Source organism: Aquila chrysaetos, chromosome 8 (assembly GCF_900496995.4).
Source record: "Aquila chrysaetos chrysaetos chromosome 8, bAquChr1.4, whole genome shotgun sequence".
NCBI lineage: Eukaryota > Metazoa > Chordata > Aves > Accipitriformes > Accipitridae > Aquila > Aquila chrysaetos.
Genome location: NC_044011.1, coordinates 24,025,872 through 24,048,614, shown reverse-complemented (window position 1 = coordinate 24,048,614; position 22,743 = coordinate 24,025,872). Strand labels below are relative to the sequence as shown.

General features: G+C 38.4%; 1 protein-coding gene across 2 annotated transcripts in view; it reads left to right on the top strand.

The window, feature by feature from the left end:
- Window positions 1-22,743, top strand: part of LOC115344872 (venom phosphodiesterase 1) — a 45,342-nt gene that overhangs the window by 6,037 nt on the left and 16,562 nt on the right. For both annotated transcript variants that reach the window (XM_030022839.2, XM_041125414.1), the window contains exons 3-15: window positions 2,722-2,844; window positions 3,868-3,993; window positions 5,446-5,506; window positions 7,863-7,960; window positions 10,610-10,689; window positions 11,256-11,375; window positions 13,416-13,525; window positions 14,900-14,965; window positions 15,850-15,922; window positions 17,313-17,421; window positions 17,585-17,713; window positions 19,108-19,139; window positions 22,025-22,152. In XM_030022839.2, the coding sequence (XP_029878699.1) occupies window positions 2,722-2,844; window positions 3,868-3,993; window positions 5,446-5,506; window positions 7,863-7,960; window positions 10,610-10,689; window positions 11,256-11,375; window positions 13,416-13,525; window positions 14,900-14,965; window positions 15,850-15,922; window positions 17,313-17,421; window positions 17,585-17,713; window positions 19,108-19,139; window positions 22,025-22,152 (1,255 nt within the window). The remainder of the gene's footprint in view (window positions 1-2,721; window positions 2,845-3,867; window positions 3,994-5,445; window positions 5,507-7,862; window positions 7,961-10,609; window positions 10,690-11,255; window positions 11,376-13,415; window positions 13,526-14,899; window positions 14,966-15,849; window positions 15,923-17,312; window positions 17,422-17,584; window positions 17,714-19,107; window positions 19,140-22,024; window positions 22,153-22,743) is intronic.

Below are 22,743 nucleotides of genomic sequence, written 5' to 3'. Positions count from 1 at the left end.
TATAAAGGCAATAATGGTTTGATTTGGTGGAATGTTGTATTTTAGTTAGAAAAACAACATAACATTTTGAAGTCAAGGGGTCAAGCCAGATCAGAACAACACACCACATGGTGAATTAAATAAAACACTTCCTTTAGAATCAAAACAATAGTGATCTCATACTAGAGGAGTTCAAGGAAGCACAGTCTCTTTCTCATTCCTAATCAACACATATTGAAGTTGTTTACCTACTTATTCATCAAGTCTTAGCTCCTTCTGAGATCTTTCAACACTATGGGCCTAGCAAATAGGATGAGATGGAACTGTAATTGATTTTTGATGACACATATATGGTATTACAATTTCCTGCGTAAAATATGTAGATACCCACAGCTTGAGTCTTCACTGACATTTAGCTGAGGAACTTGGTCATAGTTGCAGTAAGTGAAAGATAGCACCAAATCAGCGTGTTAGCATTTTGGTGCTTCTGCAGGTGTTACAGAGCAATCCTAAATAGGGACTGACTAACTTTATTTTCTACTTTCATAACCAGACCTACTTGTGAAAGATGAATTAGCAACACACAGTATTACACTGCGGAGTGGGAGGTGAAGCCTCAGCCCTGAGCAACATGCACTTTTGTGCAGTTGCATTTGCTATAAGGGCAGTGGGCAAGAGTGTTGCTGTTCAGGAGCAAAAGGAGTCACAGTCGAGACAGGTGGTGGGGGCTTGTGGTCTCAGGAGAAGAGGCCTGGAAAGGAGTCAGGAGGACCTGACATTCTGTATGTTTAAAAATTAGCACAGAGTTTGCATTTGGTGATAGTACAATTGATTCTGTTTATATACTCAAGGTACATTTCCTTATACCTCCTGTAATTGTACTGACTATTCCAAATAAAAGTTAATGAAATACTAAATTCCTGACCTCACACAGTTATGTAAATAGTGTAAAGAAATTAGAAGCATGGGTTGCAAATTATGAGAATTATGAACAGTTCCATTACAGAGGAGAAGGTTTGTATTTTTATCTTTATATTTTTTCTGACTTAGACTCACCATTCTATATCATTGTAAATCAGATAGACCACCTGAACAACTTTGAGTTGTTCAAAAGCCAATGGATAGAGGAAAAATTAAATACTCTGAACTTCAGCCAAAAAAGCACAGAAAAACTGTTTGCATATTTTCATGCTCATTTGTGAAAAATCGTAGCTCTTTCTTGACAGAACAGACTCCAGTCATAAAACACTTAACCCTCAATTACTTCTTTTCATCTCTACTTTTGACAGATCCATTTATGCTCATTACATATATTGTTTGTTATTCTAATTATTTGCAAAGCTTTCTTGCGTTGAACGATAGTTGTTGATGTAAGCACTTAAAGCGCAAGGTACAACATGAGAACTTTCTACATGTGAAACAAGCTGCCTAGCTTGAAAAAAATCATTTTAGCTCTACATGGTTTCTACACAGTGGATATTAAAGCCCAAATTTTGTAGGGAGTGCACCCTACAAAAGCATGAGCCTTTTAGCAACTGTAATAGAACTGCACTAGCAAATCTGAGTAGTTATACTTATCCCTGTCTAACGGTGTGAGTGGACAAGAAAGCTGGAAATGTAGGTGCTCAGAGTGGTTCAAACAGTACTTCTGCAATACAGAGAAGGCAGACACAGGGCTTGTCCTTGTGGAGGCTAGTGTGTAGCTGCGGGTGATGTTTGGAGATTTGGGGTTGTCCTTGGGTACCCTCAGGAGAGCCAGAGCTCTCCTTCACCCTGTATGAAGGTGGCAGAGCTGTGGTGAGGAAATACATGTCTCCATTTCCAATATGAGGCCCCTTATTTGGACCCTTTCTTTCTTTCGATCAAAACAACCAAACCTGAAGATTTTTAAGGGACGGTGTAACGATTAAGGTGGAGAGGTATGGTCAGAGTCCCGAGTGCACTAATAAGCCTTATGGGCCCTGCCCAGCCCCCCAGGGCTGCCCCCACCCTGCCCAGGGCCCCATTTCAGCCCCCTGGGGCCATCAGCCCCTGCCCCAGCAATGCCGCAGCAGGGCTGATCTCCAGGTCCCCGCAGCCGTGGCCTGCGCAGTCATGGGTCCCGCTGAGCCAGGCCCACCCACAGGCCAAGAGCCTGACCTTGGCCTGTCCCTGTCCCCAGGGAGGTGCCCAGTGCCTGGGGTGCCCTGGCTGCCCTGCTCCTGGCTCGGTGGTGGGACGGGCCCGGGCTGCCAGGCCCTGTCCGGCCGCCCCTGGGGGAGCCCCCATGGCTCTGGGTGCCTGGCCCTGGGGGAGCCCCCGTCCCACGCAGCTCCCTGGCAGGTGCATTAGGGAACGTCCAAAGCGGGAGTCACTCTTCCTTTTGCATCCCGGACCCAGCAATGAGCAGGGGAGATGCCAGTTTCCACCTCCTCATGCTGGGAGGGTGGGACACCCAGGCATTGCCTCCTGTGCCACCGGTCCTGGAGAGACCTGCTGCAGAAAGAGCCCCGCCACAGGCTCTGGGCGAGCACGGCCTGAACAGCCACCAGGACCTTCAACGTCCAGAGGACTTCCTACAGCTTTCGTTTCGCCTCGCTGACCCACGGTGTGCTAGTGACCGCATTGGAAAATGACTCGGAAAACAGATTTGGGAAATTATTCAGCACATTTCTCCATGGAACCCGTGTCTGTGATCCATTTAACTGACCTGTCTGAGACAGGGTTATCTGAGCGCTCAGACTGGCTGCCTTCTTCTTACAGTCAGCTGCAGACACAAGTGCAATGAGCCGCACAGGAAGGAGATGCCTGGCTGCCGGTGCGACAGCAGCTGCAAGGAGCGTCGGGACTGCTGCTGGGACTACGAGGACACCTGCGTGGAGCCAAGTATGTTCCCCTATAGGCACTGCTCACTGGTTTCCATTTTATTCTGGGTTTGTTTTTTCACATGATAGTAATAAGAAAAGGATAAACTCTCATATTTACACAGATATACAGAAGTTATGTCACATTCCCTCAGGGAGGGAAGGATGTGGCGGTGTCGAGCTACTTCTGCACTCAGGTGGCTAGAGGGCCATAACTTGGTGACCTGGCAGGACACAAAGTCTTCCCATGTCTTTCTCAAGTCAGATCCCTGTATTTGTGTCCCCCCTGGATAACCAGAGCATTTGCAGTGCGTATTTCCTGGCCCAGATAAAGCTGTGGATGAGCATGAGTGGAAATCGTAGGTTATCTTTGACCGGGGCCCTGAAACGATGCCGCTGTGCCGGCACCTCTTGCACTTTTGAAAATGAATGGGTGTTTTCCGGTCAGGTGCACTCTCCAGCCTCATGCAGCACCCAGTGGGGGCCTGGTCTTGGACGAGTGCACTCATCTTCCAGGAGGCAGGCCTGGCTCTGCATCGAGGCCAGACTCCTCCCCAGTTCTCCTCTCTGCTCTCCCAGCAGCTGCTCAGATGTTTCTTCATCCTTATCTCTTTTTCTGCCTGCTTCAGCACTTACATCTCTTTTTTTGCTGTCTGCTGGGAATCATGTGGAAGAGCGGGAAAAAGATCTGTTTCCTTCTCTCTCTCTTCCATAGGAGAAATATGGGTTTGATTATGTTTTTTTAGATCTTCCTGGAAGGGTGGAAGGCATTGAAGAATGTGACTTTGGGGACACCTTTGTAAAACAAATTATTCTATGACTCTGTGTTATCATTCAATGGCCACAGAAATCGGCTTTATGTGTTAAATGAAATCTGGAGTTTTCCTTTCAGATAAAACTTCTAAAGCAACTCGAGCAGGACATGTAAATTATAGCTTAACAAAAACTCTTCTTTTTTTCTTTACCTGTTTGGGGGATTTCCACACCAAGGAGCTTACATAAGGTTCTGTGAACTGAATCACAATCTTTTTCTTCCAATTTTCAGCCCGATCTTGGAGGTGCACTAATTTCCGCTGTGGTGAGACACGGATACCTGGAAGTTACTGTTCTTGTTCTGATGACTGTTTGCAGAAAAAAGACTGCTGTGTAAACTACAACAGCATTTGCAAAGGTAAATCAAAAGTCAAAGATATTTATATATAAATTGTCCTTTGAAATAAATAGATGACCAAACGTGGCAAATATAAAGGTAGATGCATTTGTTTCTCAAGATTAGAGTCTTACAGTGATATTTTGGAAAATTAAGATGTTTTGAGATGAAGCTTTTGATATTTTTGACTGGGAAAAAGATGGTTTCTGGAGAACAATGTGAATGTGTGTCATTTATAAGAAAGACAGAATGTTTTGAATATTGCACAGTATACCAAATGTGGGTTTTTTTGTTGTTTCTTTTCTTTTTTTTTTTTTTTCAAAAATAGATGGAGACATGTTTTCTGCTCCAAACTTCTTGCAATCCAAAGTACATATTGTAGTAATCATCCCGAATTTAAAATTTCTTGGCCTTTTTGTTAGAAATTAGTTTTCAGATTGGGTTTCCTATGTTTTACTTATTTCTGAATATCTTTGTTCATAGCTGGTTGTTTCATACAGACTCTGGCTAAACACGTAAAGAATAGCACTGGTAAAATCGGATTACAGGAATGGTACCTGAGGAGTATACCAGTGTCATAAAACATGGTATCTGTTACCAGAATTCCTTTATATTGTGAGGTGAGAGATTTAAGGCAACTCCTGCAAAATTATATTTGTCACCTAAATGCAAATTAAAGCTAAAAGCAGTCAGGAGCTTGACTAGGTGCTAAATTGATTGAGCTGACATAGTTAAGGTCGCTGTACATCCCTGCCTTTGGCTGCTTACTAGGAGAGAAACTTTCTGTGGTGAGCTGAGAACTTCAGCAGCCACTGCTTCTTCTCTTTTTTTATATTTTTTCCTTTTTGGATGCTTTCCTTCTTTCTTCTCTTGTTGACCTCCCTTATTTCTTCCAAAGAGATGGGCAAACATTATCATAAATGAGTATAGCTGTGAAGCAGGTGGAGAATATTCAAATGGGAACGGAAAGAATTCCTTGAAATTTGGAAGCCATGGTCAACAAGGAAAGATTGAAGGAGTTTGGACTCTTTACAGGAAAAAAAAAAAGAAAAAAGCTAAAGGGAGCCCTGGCAATCATCTCTAAATATGTAAATGGTATCTGCAAAAAAAGAAGTCAGTAATCCAGTGTGGACAGGATACAGTTTAAATGTTATCCATTTAAAACCAGAGAAAACTTAAGCTAAGCTTTCATGGTGATTTCTTCTCCATTTTGTTTGTTTGCTTGTATGTGTAGTATATGTGCTTTGTTTTTAACTTACAATTGTAAGCATTAGCCCTTTCAGGGTTTGAGGGCCTAATAGGTTGCCCTAAATGGTTTCTAAAGGTATCTATCTTTAGACCTACGTTTCTATAATTCTGTATTGAAGCAGAAAAAGTACCAGGAAGAGCTCTGAAAAGATCAACCATAAAACTTCTATGTTGTTTGTGGGGGGGTTTTTAATGCTGACTCACTATTTTATTTTGTCCTTCTAGGTGAAACACCTTGGGTAGAAGAACCATGTATATCACTTGAAACTCCTCAGTGTCCAGCTGGGTAGGATAAAATAATTTTGTCTTCTTAGCAAATAAAATCATTGTGATGGTCAGAAATACTCCAGTGGCCTGAAGCAGGTCTTCATGAGATTTTCATATTTACTGAGAATAAGGTTCCTGCCCTGAGGAATATTCTATAGAAGCAGTTTGTGGCTAGAAATGTTTTTTCTTTCTAAAACCTTTGTCATTTTGTTGCATGTTCATTTATCATTTACAGTTTGGAGCAGAGTACAGGAGTTCAAATCCAGATTGATAGTCAGTTTGCAAAGACCTGGAAAAATTACTGGAGTTATCTCAGGGTTCATGTGTCACAAATTGTCCATAGTCCATTTTTGTTACTATATTGGTTTCATGACAATTCAGATAAATCACTTTATGCAAGGTGTAATAACAGTTACACTCTGTGATTGCAATTCTTTATCTAAGTAACAGAGGTTTCTTTACTTGAATTATCTGCAGGAAGAAAGGTGTCTTAAAAAGGAAGCTATGAAAGTAGTTGTATATCTACTAATGCTGAAACATGGTAATTCTGATGTCTGCCTGTAGGTATTTTGCTATTTGTGCAGTATTGCAGAATCATAGGTAGAGGCTAGGCAGAAACACAGTTTAAAAGTTGTTCTCAAAGAAAGATGGATTCTTTTCTGGTTCCATTGTGCTATTTGTGATATTATCCATTATTCTATCTATTTTACTGCCAGTTTAGTTTAATTATAAAAATAATACCTTTAGTATTGTGGCCTCTTCATGGGTTCCTGCATGCGCCTCCCAACATAGGTATAAAAATATACTTTATAGGTTAACAAATAACTTGCTGAGTTAACACAGTTTCATAGGCTAAAGCTTGGAAACTAGTGGAGGAGGGCTTCTTTAAGTGCTGTAAACAGCATTGTTATATAAAGCTCCATTTAATTTCAGATTCAGATCAGGAAGCTGTTTTACACAAACTGTTTTTATACAAACTGTTAATGCCAGTGTACTTCTGTGTTTTGAAAAGACCACTGTGAATGAGAAACAAATTGGGATAGTGATTACTGCCTGATGTGAATTTATAATTTTTTTTAATAGTCATCACTCAACATATTACTCAAAAAAATGGTTTGGAGTAAGTTATCAGTAACTGCATTTTATCAATCATTTTCTCTCCCAGTATTTTACAGGCTTATTTAGTGAACCATTCCTATAAATTGCAAATAGTTTGGGTTTTATTAGATACTACGTGTAGTGAAGCCTACTTTAAACTACATTTTTAATTTAACTGTATGTTTACAATTTTTATGTTTCTTTATATGTTTCTAAGGAGACTGTGCAATATGTAATGATGGTTAACAAAAAGACTGAATTTTCAGAACTAGATGACTTGATCCTACTGATTTTGTCACTTGGTCTTATGAAAAAAGGTGCAATAGTACCAGCACTTCATAACTGCTAATGCATTTTTCTTTAGGAGTCCTTTTAGATTGGCTAGGAGAAAGCATGTTTAATAACTTTGAAGTTTACTTTCACAGCTAGCACCTCCTAGTTAGAATTTTTATAACAAGAATTTAAACACTGTTCTAGAGATCAGCTGCAGTTTGTGTTTATTTTATCATACCTACATATGAAGTCAGATCTGAGGCTTTTATCCTTGTTTCTTTATATAAAGTCTTACCCTAAGCACATTAGCAGATGCTGCATTCCTTTTGTAGCTTTGAGTTCAGTTTGTCAGGGGCCTTGAGGCAAAGAAGCATTCTCCATCTCCACGGGAGCTGGGAAACCTGAAAGATAAAATCCACAAAGAACATGGGTTGCTTAGTGATGTCTTCACAAAGGAAATGTGGTAAGGTAAGGGGTTAGCACAAACCTGGCATTGCGAAGAGATTACATTTCTCAGCAGTGAGGCCAATTGACCCTAACTGCTTGCTGGGTGACTGTTGTACTTTTACAGTCCTTGTGCAGCTGCCCTGAAAGATTTTTTAAGATGCATTGAGATACAAGAGACAGAATTCAACCCATTACTATGTACAGAAGTACTTTGGCTGTTCTCTACTCTGGGTTGGTATTTGGATGCTAGTCTGCAGCATTCGTATTTATTTGTATTTGTAATTAAAAGATTAAGAAAACCTGATTTTTTTTCTAGGTTCTGTATATACTGAGTAGCTTGTATTTTTTTCCTCCAGCGTTTTTTTTTTTTCAGGAGGATTGCATATTTGCTCTCAAAATTGAACTATTTGTTTATCTCACACTGTGATATTAATTCTGGGAAGTACCTGGAAATTCTGGATCCTGCTTTTAAAAGTAGAATTTATTTTGTTAAAGATCTTAACAAGTCACCAACTTTCCAAACTCCTTTACAATGACAAACTCATATTTTCTTGTAGGTTTGATCTGCCACCACTTATCCTTTTTTCAATGGATGGGTTTAGAGCAGAATACTTGCAGACTTGGAATTCTTTGCTGCCAAACATTGAAAAACTCAGTAAGTTACCAAGAGTACTTTGACTATTTTCTTTAAAAGTCTGCATGCAACCTCTCCAATCCCTTTTGCTGCTGTCATGCATATGTGTTGCTCAGCAATAAGAAAATCACAAATCAGGTCTCCCTCATCTGTTGTATATTTTCATTATTATATGTTCTATATTAATTCTTGCATTTGAGTGCATAGCAAACATGACTTTTTTTTAACAAGGCGTCTAATACTGTTCAGCAGCTTTTTATTAAATAAATAGTTTGAAATATACATTCAAATACAGTTTAAGACTGAAAAAAGTTCCAGAGAAGGATTTCCTGGATTGTCTGTACTGCATTGAAAAATTCTAACTGGTAAGGAGATTATCATTAAAGTATAATACACAGAGAAAATGCATAGGGTTATCGGGAAATTTTCCTCAAAGATGTACTTTTTCAAGTCAGATATTTTAAGATATTAAAGAGAAACTGCATATTTAAAAGTATGTCAGTGAATATTATTATATTAGACTTAAATGCAATGTAATTTACATACTGGTATAATTTCATATATTGATATGATTGCAGTAAGGTTCAAGTAACTGTTTCCCAGTATTTCTGAATATTGGGAGAAAGAGTAAGTTGAAGATCTTTAGCTTGTGCTGTAAAGGGCTCTAAAAAGTGGGACCCATTAGTGCATACTTCCTTAAAATTTCCTGAATATTTTAGAGCTCAGCTCTCAAGATACTTTGTACCTGGACAAAATGTCTGCATATTTATTCATTTCTTCTCAGCAGTAATAGTCTAAATTGACAGTGTTCATATCTGTTCTGAATCTATCATATTCTGTTTCTATTGTGCTCATTTAAAAACTTAACATGGATGTTACAAAGTCCTACATTTTACTGAATGGTTAACAATCTTGTTTATGGATAATGAGGGTAGCCAGAAGCCTGAACGTGAAGCAGTGTGCAAACCTGACTTCTTGTGCAAATATTTTATTCTTTGATGTCATTCTGACTTTGGAAGGCATTTGAATCAGTGAAGAAATCATGCATGCAGAAGTCAGTGTTCTGTTCCAGTCTTTTGAAACGGGTGAAAAGGAAATGCCAAGTTGACAAAAGGCATGAAAACCATGCTACGTGTATGTTTCCAAGAAATCCTTTCAAATGAAAACAGATCTAATTCAGCATTACTCATATTTGTTGTCAATTTTAACAATTGCTTATGCACATTCATGCTTATACTTCTCAGAAATCTACAGTGGAAAGGAAAGAAGAATTCCTTTCTTTGCAAAAGAAAAAATGTAATGCTGATTTGTAGCATAAAATATTTCCTCTCTATTAACTCCCTTAACCTAGGATTTTCAGTAGAACTAATCAAGCTAGTTGTTATAGAATATGTACACTATGAATGTAGCTCCTCTACCATCCAAGAGAAATCCATATAAAATTATGCTGATTTTCTGATGCATTTGTCAATTATTCAGCCCTTCTTTAAACACTCTTTAAGCCTTTTTTTCTGTACCACACTGGAACAGTTTTGTTGAATAATTTCAGGCTTTCATTGTTTAGTTGAGGTTGTTTAGTTAAAATCAGTTTCTGTTCTTTGACTGAAATGCTGTACATCAAAGAAGAAAGTGTGTTTGAGTGTGAATCAAATAATCATCTGACTACAGCTTAATAAAGAACTGTTCTCCACGTAAGTTAGATTAAAAAATGGCATTAAGGCATCTTCCAGTCTTCACACCTTTGTTTTGTGGGTAAATAAGTTAGATACTGTAGTGCATATAGATATTACAGATCTTCAGGCGTGGTAAGTGCCTTAGATTGCTGTAAAGTGATGCGTGTTTGGAGATAAAGATAGGACACCTGGGGTGGGATTCACTCCAGAGCAGACCTACAGTTAGATACATTCTTGGAGGTGTCTGTGTGTGAGATGTCTATATGCTTATTGTAGTCAGTGCATTTATGGTTAATACAATCTGTACAGAGCAGTGCAAGAGCCTAGAGAGCAAGTCAGCTCAGGTGCCACAGGACAAATTGTTGCCTTAACCTATGTTTCTAGTATACTTCAGAGTGCTGTGGCACATCCTAGGTGGCCTTCAGCAGTTGTGACAGGAGGACACAGATCTCCTGGTGATCTTGCATCAAAACTGCCAACTTTCATGCAGATGTCTTGGATAACTGAAGATATCTAAAATGGCACCAGATGCCAGTGCTTAAGCAACTGAGTCCTTCCCATGCATCTGGTCACCAGAGAGCTCTGCAGAATATCTTGCCTGGGCTGACCCGAGGTTTCAGTCTTATTGCGTAAACATATATGTCTAGTGCCATTTTGGATCTCAGAAGTATCTGAGACACTCGTTTGGGTTGGCAGACAGGATGTAGGAGCAGCATCTGAAGGCCAGGCAGGATCATTAAAGATGTCTCAAATGGCCCTAGGTGTCTAGGCTTTAGGCAGGTGAATTGAGTGTCCAGGGTCCATTGACTGGAATGGGATGGTAGGCCTAGCTCACAAGGAGACACCAGAATGTATGTGTCTTAATTTGGAGTCACATTTCCCCTCTAATACCACAGCAACTGACTGTGGCGATTTTGTTTGTTTGTTTTTAAGACTGTTAGTTTTCAATTTAAAAAAATTATAAGCAAATTTATATTAATTCCATGATCTGTTGCAGAAACATGTGGCACACATTCAAAATACATGAGAGCTGTTTACCCCACAAAAACCTTTCCAAACCACTATACTATTGTCACAGTAAGTGAGAATTTGCTATTTTTCCTTTTCATTATCTGGATGCCACAGAAAGGATTTTGTGGTGCCAATCTTTTTGTGGGACATGGGAACTCAAGCTATAGGAGTAAAAGAGGGAGATGCTGAGAAAGTACATACAGGCATGATCAATGTGGCTATATAGGCACGCTATCTGATTCTGGCCTGTAAACTGGTTATTCCTGATCTTTGTCAGTCTAATTGTATATGGGTGAGTATGGGTGAGGACACAGCCAGTTGATGAGAGTGTGTGTTAGGATGGGTTTGGCAGCTGATATACAGCCATATGACATATATGGTACTTAATTTGTAGCACATCAGGTTTTAACTGGGCTGGGGAGAAAATGGGGAAACTCAGGGGAACTTGACAGGCACACTGAATTCATTGGCAGGAATCTGATGATCTGTGTGAGTTAGGAAAGCATGTTCTGTTTCTGTGATAAAACAGCTAAAAATAATTGCAACACTGCAACAGCGTGCATTGCAACATAGTTTATGCTCCATTGCATTTCAAGATCCAGTGGGTTTTTTTGTTTATTTTCATTTTGCAGGGATTGTATCCAGAATCTCATGGTATTATTGATAACAGCATGTATGATGTAGACTTGAACGAGCATTTCTCGCTTTCGGGGACGGAAAAATTCAAACCTTCATGGTGGAAGGGACAGCCAGTAGGTTTATTTCTCATTGTGGTATTCCTTTAAGTCTCAAGTGGCTCATGTGCCATGTTATAAAACGAAACAAAACAAGGATGAAATGCAAAGCTGTGTGATATATTTGCAGTATGTGCTAAATATCCTGTAGGCTTCGTATTATAGGCTGCCTACAAAACAGTTTGCTTTTCATGACAATAAAAGAACTCTTACAGTGTTAATTCTGAGACTTAAAAATTTCACTTGATGTGGTAGTTAGTAAAAAAGATTTAAATATTTTGCCTAGTATTGGAATTAATCTCTTTCCACAGGACACCACCGTAAATTTTTTATATGGCTTTATTGTGGGGTATTTTTTTGTTTGTCTTTTGACAACTAGCTACAAAATGAAATATGAAAATCTACTTCCAAATTATATCAATTTACAAATACACTTACAAAGTCCAGGCATATAAAAGCAAGGAAGAGAATAGCAAAGAGCTTAATTTCCAGCAAAATGAACATTTGTGTGTAATGTATGGCACATTTCATAACCCCCCCACACATTGTGCCCATGGTTATGATTAATATTATTCATTTACTAGAAATATCAAGCTATAATAATGGTACAAAAATATAAAAAATACACATGTATATAGTACATGTATATACACATGTATATAGTATATCTACTTAAAATACATTTATATATTTATTTACGTGTGTGTGTGTATGTGTATGTCTGTGTAGTCATGTTCGTAGTATGCTCAAGTACCCAGGTTTTTGGTGCTATTGTTTCATGAAGGATTCCATCAGGTTCGTAACAGAACCACAGCTGCACTCTTCAAGGTAAATAGAAATATGCCCTCTTATAATAAAGTCATATAACTAGAATCCATATCTTAGAACAGAATAGAATAGAATAGAATAGAATAGAATAGAATAGAATATTTCAGTTGGAGGGGACCTACAATGAACATCTTGTCCAACTGCCTGACCAGTTCAGGGCTGGCCAAAAGTTAAAAGATGTTATTAACGGCATTGTCCAATTGCCTCTTAAACACTGACAGGCCTGGGGCATCAACCACCTCTCTAGGAAGCCTGTTCCACTGTTTGACCACCCTCTCTGTAAAGAAATGTTTCCTGATGTCAAGTCTGAACATCTCTGATGCAGCTTAGAACCATTTTCCATCTTCATGATCCATTCCACTGGCATTTGCCACAGGAAGAAAGATCACTTCTTGTTGCCAGTTATGGAAGTACCTATACGATTTTTTTCTATGCTGAGAATACCCAAGAAATGGCAACTTCCTGGCTTCCATGCTACTACTTCCCCTGTGCTTGGCACTGGTGAGGATGCATCTTGACTACTGTGTTCAGTTTTGGGCCCCTCACTACAAGAAAGAGACTGAGGTGCTGGAGCGTGTCCAGAGAAGGGCAACAAAGCTGGTGAAGGGTCTAGAGGACAAGTCTTATGAGGAGTGGCTGAGGGAACTGGGGCTGTTTAGCCTGGAGAAAAGGAGGCTGAGGGGAGACCTTATCGCTCTCTACAACTACCTGAAACAAGGTTGTAGTGAGATGGGTGTTGTTCTCTTCTATCAAGTAACTAGTGACAGGACGAGAGGAAATGGCCTCAAGTTGTGCCAGGGGAGGTTTAGATCGGATAATAGAAAAAATTTCTTTACTGGAAGGTTTGTCAGTGTTGGAACAGGCTGCCCAGGGAAGTGGTGGAGTCACCACCCCTGTAGGTGTTCAAAAAACATGTAGAAGTGGCACTTTCAGGGCATGATTTAGTGGTGGACTTGGCAGTGTTAGGTTGACAGTTGGACTCGATGATCTTAAAGGTCTTTTCCAACCTAAACGATTCTATGATTCTATAATTTTTCTTCAGCATGTGTATGCAGAAAGCAAACTTCAAATCAGATATGGTCATTAGGCAACTGTATGATGTGTGAAAAAAGAGGAATGCATGCTTACAGCCCATATTTCTGATCCAATTATGTATTTTTGCTTTAGTAATCTGAGGTCCTCCGGTGGTGTAAATGCCATAAAATAATTTGTTTGTATCTTTACCCATAGGTCTGGCTGACAGCAATGTACCAAAATTTGAAAGCAGGCACCTTGTTTTGGCCAGGCTCTGATGTTCCAATTAATGGAACATACCCCACCTTGTACAATGTATACAACAGGTAAATTTTTGTAGGGCTTGTAGTAAATTCCTGTAAATTACTCCAAAAATCCAAATTGCCATATGACAGTTGAAGGAAATGAAATACAAGATTTTTAAACAACAGACTGAGAGGTAAATGCCATGTCACATTGTCCTGGTTTTGCCATGGAACTACCAATAGTAGTTGAAATTTTCAAAATCATTTAGGGGATTCACAATGAGAAAGTCAAAGGGTACTGTATATTCTGCTCTCCTAGAGAGTTTTGAAAGTTTCAGCCAACTGCAAGCTACTGATCTCCCACTAGGAAAGCATCCTATAACTGATTAGTATCCACTGCAAAGCTATACCAACTATTACTGTATTTCCACACATAAAATCTACACATATGATATAGCCCTTTACAAATACTTGTAGCTGTACTTGAGAATAAGCTTTCAGATAGCCTATACCCTAAGATAATGAAGAGAAAGTTGGAAGTCATGGCAAGAGGCTATAGGAGGCAGAAACTAATTGAAGAGATGATGCTGAATAGGGAAGCTACTGAAGGAAGATAGGCTCTAGATCAATTCCCTCCGGTCTTGCTTGTATGTGTGATAATGTGCACACTGCTGCTGAATCATAGTTCTGTATGTTTTGCCTAGTTAATTCACAGGTTACACATGTGAAAATATAGCAATTACCTTCATAGTATTTTTTTCCTTATGGAAAGCATTGATGCTAGTAAACTATTTCTAAATTTTCATGATGATTTCAGTAGATATCCCATGATTCTTCACATTTACAAAGATAATCTAAAGCAAGTATGTAACTGTAAGTCTCTATAGATAACAAAGGTTTTGCAGTGATGTGTAGGATTAGTACCCAGAAAACACCTGAGTACTATAGGTGACTAACATAAAGCTTGTGCATGACTTTGGGGGAAAGCAAAGCTATTAATGGGTGAATTCCTTCATAGGAGGCAAAGCATGACCTCACAAAGATTTTGCTGGGGACATTACCTTTAAAATGTGAAAGTCCACGGTTTATACGTGCTGGAAAGAATAAAAATTATTCTGACTTGTACTTCAGGTTTATGTCCTGAACTTGAAATCTCTTTTTTGCATGTATTTAATTATAAATATGTGAGTATTGCAACCAACATCACATGCTTGTGTTTGCAAAATCAGGATCTGTCTAATTTGCCATTAAAAGTGAGTTACATTCAATCAAAAATGAGAATAATAAAACTGATTGCTGGTACCTTGTTAAGATGCATCATTCTTGAAATCCAAATCTGTGACTTTACTCTATGACTAGAGGGCAGACACTCTCTGTATCTTGGAATTAGAAGGGCTTATCAGAAAAACCTTGTTAAAATCTTGTTAACGTTGGGTTTGTTTTTTTTTTTTTCAGTTCAGTTACATATGAACAGAGAATTTCAGGAGTATTGAAATGGCTTGATTATAGCAAGTCTGAGAGGTAACACTTAGTAATATCTAGCTGGTTTGTGAGACTATATCTTAGAAAGGTTTTAATGCTTAGCAACTGAAATTTCTATTGGTGTTTGTGAAACATGGAATCTTCCTCACCATCTCAAATGATAATTTGCTGGACTTAAGCCTGTTCTGTAAGTATAGCTAATCATTTTCAGGATAAGATTGTAGATACAAAAGATGAAAAAGTGAACATATATCTGAATGGGATGTACTGTTGTAGAAGTTTTCTTTTATTGTTGTGTCTTTTTTCTTGGTGCATGGCCTAGAGGAAACACGGAACATTCAGCTTCTGGTCTAAGTGTATGGATGAAGGATGTTATACGAAAGATATTGCACAAGAAAGGTTAAATATCTGAAAGTAATCGCAGGCAGTAATTCAGGATGAAAAGTAGATGTCAGTACTGATTATCATGCTCAACTTTGTGACATGTAAACAAGTGAAATCTTTTATATGATAATTTGTTAACAAATTCCTACTATATTTACAGTTAGGAGATGCTCTCTAGAGCCTCACTGCTTAATCAGGAAGAGATCCTTTAGGTGGTAGTTCTACTTATATCTCAAAAAGGAACAGCTTGCTCTGCTATCTGAGACACTGAAGTTTTTCAGAGTGATTTCTGGATACCAATTAAAGACACTGGATACTGTTTCTGAAATTGTAACTTCAAATTGTCTGTGTTGATTAATTACAAAACTCAGAAGAAGTTGAATTATTATATTTGCTGTATGGACTTTTATTAAGGTTTAAAGAAGTTATTTATAATTTTGTTTTAAGTTTGATTTAATTTTTTTTAAATGGAAGTGTTCTTTTGATATGCTGTCTCTAATTTCTCATAATATTCCATTCTTATTTATTTCTAACTCGAGGCCTGATTTCTACACTTTATATATTGAAGAACCAGATTCTTCTGGACATTCATTTGGACCAGTTAGTGGTGGTGTAAGTAGTTTTTGTGGTTTTTTTAGACTAAATTGAACGAAAAATGGTATGCACTATGAACTTAACCAACTTACAAACGTGGGAAGGACAGTAGATCAAAAATTACTGTGACTGTTTTATGAGTTTTTATTAAGAACTCCTGCTTGTGGTTGATCCCATTGTTCTGATTCCAACACTGTGTGTGAATCAAAAGAGCTGTAAACCAAACAGACTGGCAGAAAATCGTTTCAGATCATACTATTAGAAATAATATTAATGGTTGTGTTTAGACTGAACTTTAATTTTATTGCCAAGTGATATTTGGAAGCATGTGGTCTGGCAAATCCTCAGAACTGTCTTTTATTTATTCCTAACACTGTACTTCAGTGTTTGTTAATTTGTAACCCAAAATATTACATTTTTACTTGCATGCAGGCAAAAAGTTCAGTCTTAAAGGAGCTTGGGGCTTGTCATATCAGCTCCTTCCTCGAATGGTCTTGTTTAATATATTTGAAAATGGTCTTCAGCAAAAGGCCTCATTATAGTGAACAAGGACAGAAAAACTGATCTTTGTAGGATAGTTTTAGGCTCCCTAATTGGAAAGGGACCTCCATTTCTCTTTGTACATAAAGGGCTTGAAAACCCATTACTGTATGCACAATCGTATATGTGTACATTGTCCATGCACGCAAGACATTCAAGAGAGTGCAGCAGAGTTAGGGGAACAAGAAGGGTGTAAGTGCTCAGACATGGAGTCCTCAGACTCAGTCAGGTATCGTCCTTACTGTAGGACTTACAGGAAGACTGTAAGTCAGCTGTGCCGACTAGGGAAGAGCCATCCACTGTGAATGGCTGCAGGGAGCGTTGTGCTGGATTTCTCCCATATTACTTCAGTTGTGGTCAGTGGTTTTCTGTAGGAAGTTTAAAGGGACTGTATATATGAGAGAAGGGCACCATGCCTTCTTGGAGGCTACACTGGTCTTATAGATAATATGTGTGTGTAAATATTTTTTAAACGCTGCTTATTGTTAATACAATGACATGTTCATACTACAACAAAAATTGTATTTAATGTTACAAATCTGTTTTTATATAAATTTGGGAGTGAGGAACAAATTTGATCTGAATGTGTTGTTTTCTTTCCATAAATATATTTTAAAGCTCAATTTTTCTAAGGCAATAGAAAAAATTAATTGTGAGTCTTTTTTTAAGTAAGTTGCATATTTTGTGGTAGAGTAGTGGAATTCTGCACATCTATACTCTAGTGGTGATGAAAAAAGAAAAGAAGCAGCAACATTAAGAACCTGAAAACTGACAGAAAAGCTCACTTTTTTCAGACTTTGATGATCACATTTAAGTGAGAACTTGAAATCAGAAAGAAAAATTCTAATGAAACAGGTTTCTCTCACAGGTAATCAAAGCCTTACAGCTAGCAGATCAAGCACTGGGGATGCTAATGGATGGACTTAAACAAAGAAACCTGCACAAATGTGTAAACCTCATTGTTCTAGCTGATCATGGTAATGTATATAGTTCTTTTTCCAATCTAAATTTTACTGAGTCATAGTTTTCTTCCTCTGTGTAATATGTGTGCTTACTAGTTTTAATCTATTTTGTACTTCACTTTATCTTCCTTGCCATATATTGTATACAAAAAATAACTCTTTCTATATTGTCCTTTAGGGATGGACATGACCTACTGCAAACAGTTAGAATATATGACTAAATACTTCAAACAGATCGATTTCTACATATATGCTGGGCCTGCAGCTCGCATTCGAGCAAGAAATGTTCCAAGGGACTATTTTACCTGTAAGTGTGGACCAATCCTGGGATTGCACAATCAATATAACAGGAAATAAATAAATAAATAGGGAAAATAGATAATCAGTAGTAATCAGCAGAGTGAACAGCTGTCTGTTTCACTTAACCTGGCTTAAACATCCCTGGAAGTTGTGGTGGTTTTTTTTGTTTTTTTTGCAAGAGCAACCCCTTTCGATTAAATTGAAGCTTAGAAAAGCTTGTTGCAGACTCTGATTTGCATTTCCATAGCATGTGGAAAGATGAAGTAAAGATATTTTTGTTGTTTTGACCTGGAACTTCAGGTCTTTCATAAGTCCACTGCTCTTCACAGATTTCTTATGCAATGTTGGCAGAGTCCATCTTTTTGAAGCAGTGACTATTTCTAACTGTGTGTACAAAGTTACGGAATCTGAATCTTAGCACAGTAGGATCTAAGCCTTGGTTGAGCCCTTTAGCTAGTATCACAAAAGAACACAAAATTGAAACCATGTGAGCTGACTCTGACTCGGAATAGATACTGTGCTACCAGACTGAAATGAAACAAACCATCTCAAAACTTTCTCTATCAGGGAAAAGAATGGAGAGAGGTAAAATGATGGAAGTGCTTGATTTAGTGAGTTTGTAGAATTCATAAAGTATTCTAAACGGCTTAATTCTTGCAGATCTCAAGTAAAAGCTGGGATCCCATTGTACTTTATCTTTTCTAATTGTATTTATCTTTGTAGACACAATATTTGTACAACATAAAGCAGACTTTCCTTGGTTTAAGTAGAAGACAGTCTAAGTCAGACAGGAGCAGAGTAATAAGCAGAGAGAATAATGGTGTTTCGTATGTGTCTTAAGCTCAATATAATTGTTGACTCATTTCCTCTAATGGTCTTACTTTTTCTGAAGGAATTTTCCTTCTGTAAAGTGCTCAGATTTGTTTTTTAGAAAGCTAATGTCAAAAGGTTAAAGTCACTCTTTGAAAATGTGGAAGGTGAAAGTACTAAGACAGACTGGATTTTTCTCTGTGAATGCTGCTGGAAGAGGACTACAAGACAAGAGCTCCAGGTCCACTTCAGTGTAAAAAAGATTATACTTCATACAGGTTAGGTGGGAGAGAAAATTTGGTTCTGATGATGTGTCAGCTTTAGGTGTAGGCAGTCATCACCATGGCAGTTTTCTACAGTCTGTCTTGATGTACCCAAAGTGCTAGGTACATCCACAGGCTACCACACTTACAGACAGTTACTCTTGGAAAAATAACTTTCCTACCTGTGGAAGGCTATGGTTACCATAATCTTCACAGACTAATGAAGAAATTCAATTTTACAGACAAAAAGCACGTTGAAATTTTTCTCATGAGGCTTTGGACCTTCAGCTGTTGGAATGTATGTTAATTCATCTTTTCTTTTTAACAGTTGACTCAGAAGGAATTGTTAAAAACCTCACAGTGAGTAAATATTTTCATAATTTTTCCTCATAGTTCCTCTTAATAGGAATCTGATCAAAAAGCACAGTTTGTGAAAAACTGAGACTACAGTGCCAGTTTAAATAGTGTACTGACTCCAGTGTACCATAGGAGGCAGTTCTGGAAGTTGTTTGAAGATAGTGCACAAAGGTTTGTCATGGGGGGATCTCTGTTTAGAGCAAAAGAGTTTTCTGTACTTCGCTTTGAAAGAGAAGTAGCTGACTTCATGTGGAGAAAATAGGATATACCTTCATTATAGAACAGAATACAACACAGAGATGCTTTAGATAATAGGCATCTGTTAGCTCTGGAACACAACTGCTGCACCCAGGCTAGGTGAAAGCAACTTTTCCACACAACAGATAATGACATTATAGAGCACACTGCCACAGGGTGTTGTAGGGGCTGGAAATATAAATAACAAGGGGGTATTTGAGACAAATTAATGGAGGACAAGCCTGTAAGGGATATTAAACATGATACACAAGCAACCTCAGCCTTAAGAAATCCCTGAAGCCTAGAGGAAACTGAGCAGGTACAAGAAAGAAGGTTCATTCAATACTTGACTTGTTCTTACACACTTTCTCTGAGTATCTGATTCTGGAAATTCTGGAGATCTGATTGGAAACAGAGTACTAGGCAAGATGACCTTTGGCATGAGGCGGTATGGCTCTTTTAGGATCTTTTATGACATACCACTTAAATACTTGCAGTGGTTTTAGGTATGCTGCACTACCACTGGGTGCCATACTGATAGTTCTGCTTGGGTCTCTGCCACACCGTGTGGATGTAGCACTCCAGGGCAGGACCAAGCTTGTCTGTGTCTCCATGTAGGCAATTGCTCCTTGTAGGTACACTCTGTGACAGCTGAGCTCTGAAGGGTACAATGGAAGGAGTGCAGAACAGAGTGCAAAACAAGGGAAGACCAAGCCTATTTTACTGAAAGGTGATAAGATGTGGCAGTGCATGTTTTTCCTTATACTTTTTTAGATAGATAATTCTCTGCCTTTTTTTTTTAGTGTTCAAGATATACATTAATACATGTGAGATGAATGTGGTGGACAAACTAAAATGCTTGTAGGAAAGTTGTCTTTTTGTATTTTCTTTGCATTTATAATTTACAGTGAGTTAAACATTAAAACTACTTGCTCTCCATGCATTGTCATAATTTTCCCTTTCCTTCATTGCCAGTTTGTTTTCTATTCTGTGACTAGTCCTAGTCCAAGCGGTAGACAGATGTTCTTATACTTTTAGAATAAATGCTCTCAGCTTGGAAAAATTCTGGGCTGTCTCAGCTGGGTATATTTCTGATAAATCACCACTAGAGGCCTTCCTTTAACCTGCTGAACAACTCAGTTGTGCAATATTAAACATAGCTTTTGCCTGCCACTGACATCCAAAGAGCAGCGAACGTTCCTGTTTAATTTTTTCTTGATTCTGAATACCTAAGAATACAGTTGCAGGAGTAGGATATCAATGGTTGGGAATAGCAGAAGGAGCTTTTTCAGTGCTACATCCCCTACCCCACTGTATGATGTGGAGCCTGTCATATCAAAGAGCAGTAGTGTAAGCGGAATAGCATGATTTGCATATTCTGTTCTCAACCCCAGTTGAAACTGCAACTGCTAGAAGTTGCAGAGATGTGACATCTCTGCCTTTTAGGAATAGCCTGGTATCAGGACACTTCCTCTTTCCTTTTTCATTCATAAATAGTTAGTGTATTTTGTCCCTTTCAAGTTCTTAGAATGAGGGTTTTGGGCAGAGAAGGGAGTTGTGTGTTGTATACTAATTGCTAATTGATAGACATAAAGTGATATTATATATCGATTTCCTCTATTTTTCCCTTTAATTAGACTATGCTTTGTAGAATGGCCTCCTGTCCCGGGCTAGCAAACCCATTGAATCCTTATTTTTCATGTTCCTGGATTCCACTATGCTTCTTTGATTACTATCCAGGCACACTCACTCTCGTTTCACATTAATGTTATTCTGTGCAGAGTATACAATTCTAGTACTTAGAGGTGAAGACGTCAGATCAGACTCCAAGTGTGCTATAGTTTGTACTGCCTGTGTGGTAGAACAGGTCCACTTCTCTGGCTTACCCAGCTTCCTAGAAGCTCTTCCCTCAGCATTTTAGATGTTCTGTGTTGTCCCAGTGCTGGATTGCTGATCAGCAACAACACTTCTGAAACATTGCCGTGATGCTTGCAGCCAGCTGGAATGGCTCCTGATGGCCATATGTAGTTAAATCTTTGCAGTGTGTCATATGGTTGTCATTAGGCTCTCAATGCAAACTCATTCATGGCATGCCTGCTAACACAGCAGTTATATTAACACATTAAATGTGGATGTAAAAGCTAAGGCATTTATCTAACAGCTGAGTACTGGACATTTACATGGCATGAGAGTACATGTTCAGTCTTGCAGCTAAAACCCTAGACTGCTTTGTTACGTATACTTGGTTTTCTTTGTTATTTATTGAATGGTAAAGTAATAGAAGATGGCAGAAATAAACTGCCAGGGAACTTTCTCTTGTGGAGTGTAATCTTACATACTAGATGCCAGTGACATTAGTATGGACACATAGACTAAACATTACAGCCTTAGGATTACTTTTACCACAGTATTTGTGAACTTGCTATACATATTATAGCACTATATTTTCAAACAGTTCCAAAAAAAGCCGCTTTTCCTTCCATTGCTTCTTGGGCCAAAAATGAGATCTGCAGGTTATCTGAGAAGCTATCTGTGAATAATGTGCTTTGTTCTTACATTCCTGCCACTAAGATGTTTGTGATAATTTTGAATGATCAGTTTATTTTTGATACTGAGCAAAACTCATCACTGGGCTCTTTCCTCTTCCACAGTGCAAAAGATCCCCTCAGCACTTCAAGCCTTATCTGACACCTGACTTGCCAAAACGATTGCACTATGCTAACAACATTCGTATTGATAAAGTTCATCTTTTGGTGGATCGACAGTGGCTGGCTGTGAGGTAACATAATTTGTGTGACGGTTACCTTATCTTTTTCATCCCATTCTCATCCTTTTAGTTTCCTTCACAGATGCCTGATTTCCCATTTTGCTTTAGACTTGTTACATTTCCATGTTTGTTACTTTTAAAATCTTACTATGCGTAAAAAGGAAACACGCCTTATATATAAAACCAAGAATGTATTATTAGTATGATTCAAATCTGAACAGTCTAATGAAAGAATCATCATTACTCCAGATGAAATTTTTACAGAAAAAAAATGAAGAAAAAAGCAAATAAAGAAATGAATACTACTACTACACAGAAAAGGTCTCAAAACAATGCAGTTAAAATTGTTATACAATGCCTTCCTAGTATCTAGCCCTTTTCCTGGCATTACAGTCTCCCCTCTGCTGCCCTTCTGGGTCCTAAGGTTGATGGCTTCAGTCTGGTACATGTGTGGATATGGCTAGTAATCAGCATTATGAATCCTTCATCAGGAGGAATATGATGTCTGTGTTCCTTCTTCCACACTCGGTGATCTGAATGGGGTCCTTCCTTTATGTATGCTAACACTACAGCTTGCTTATTCTTCACTGGCTTGCAAGTTAA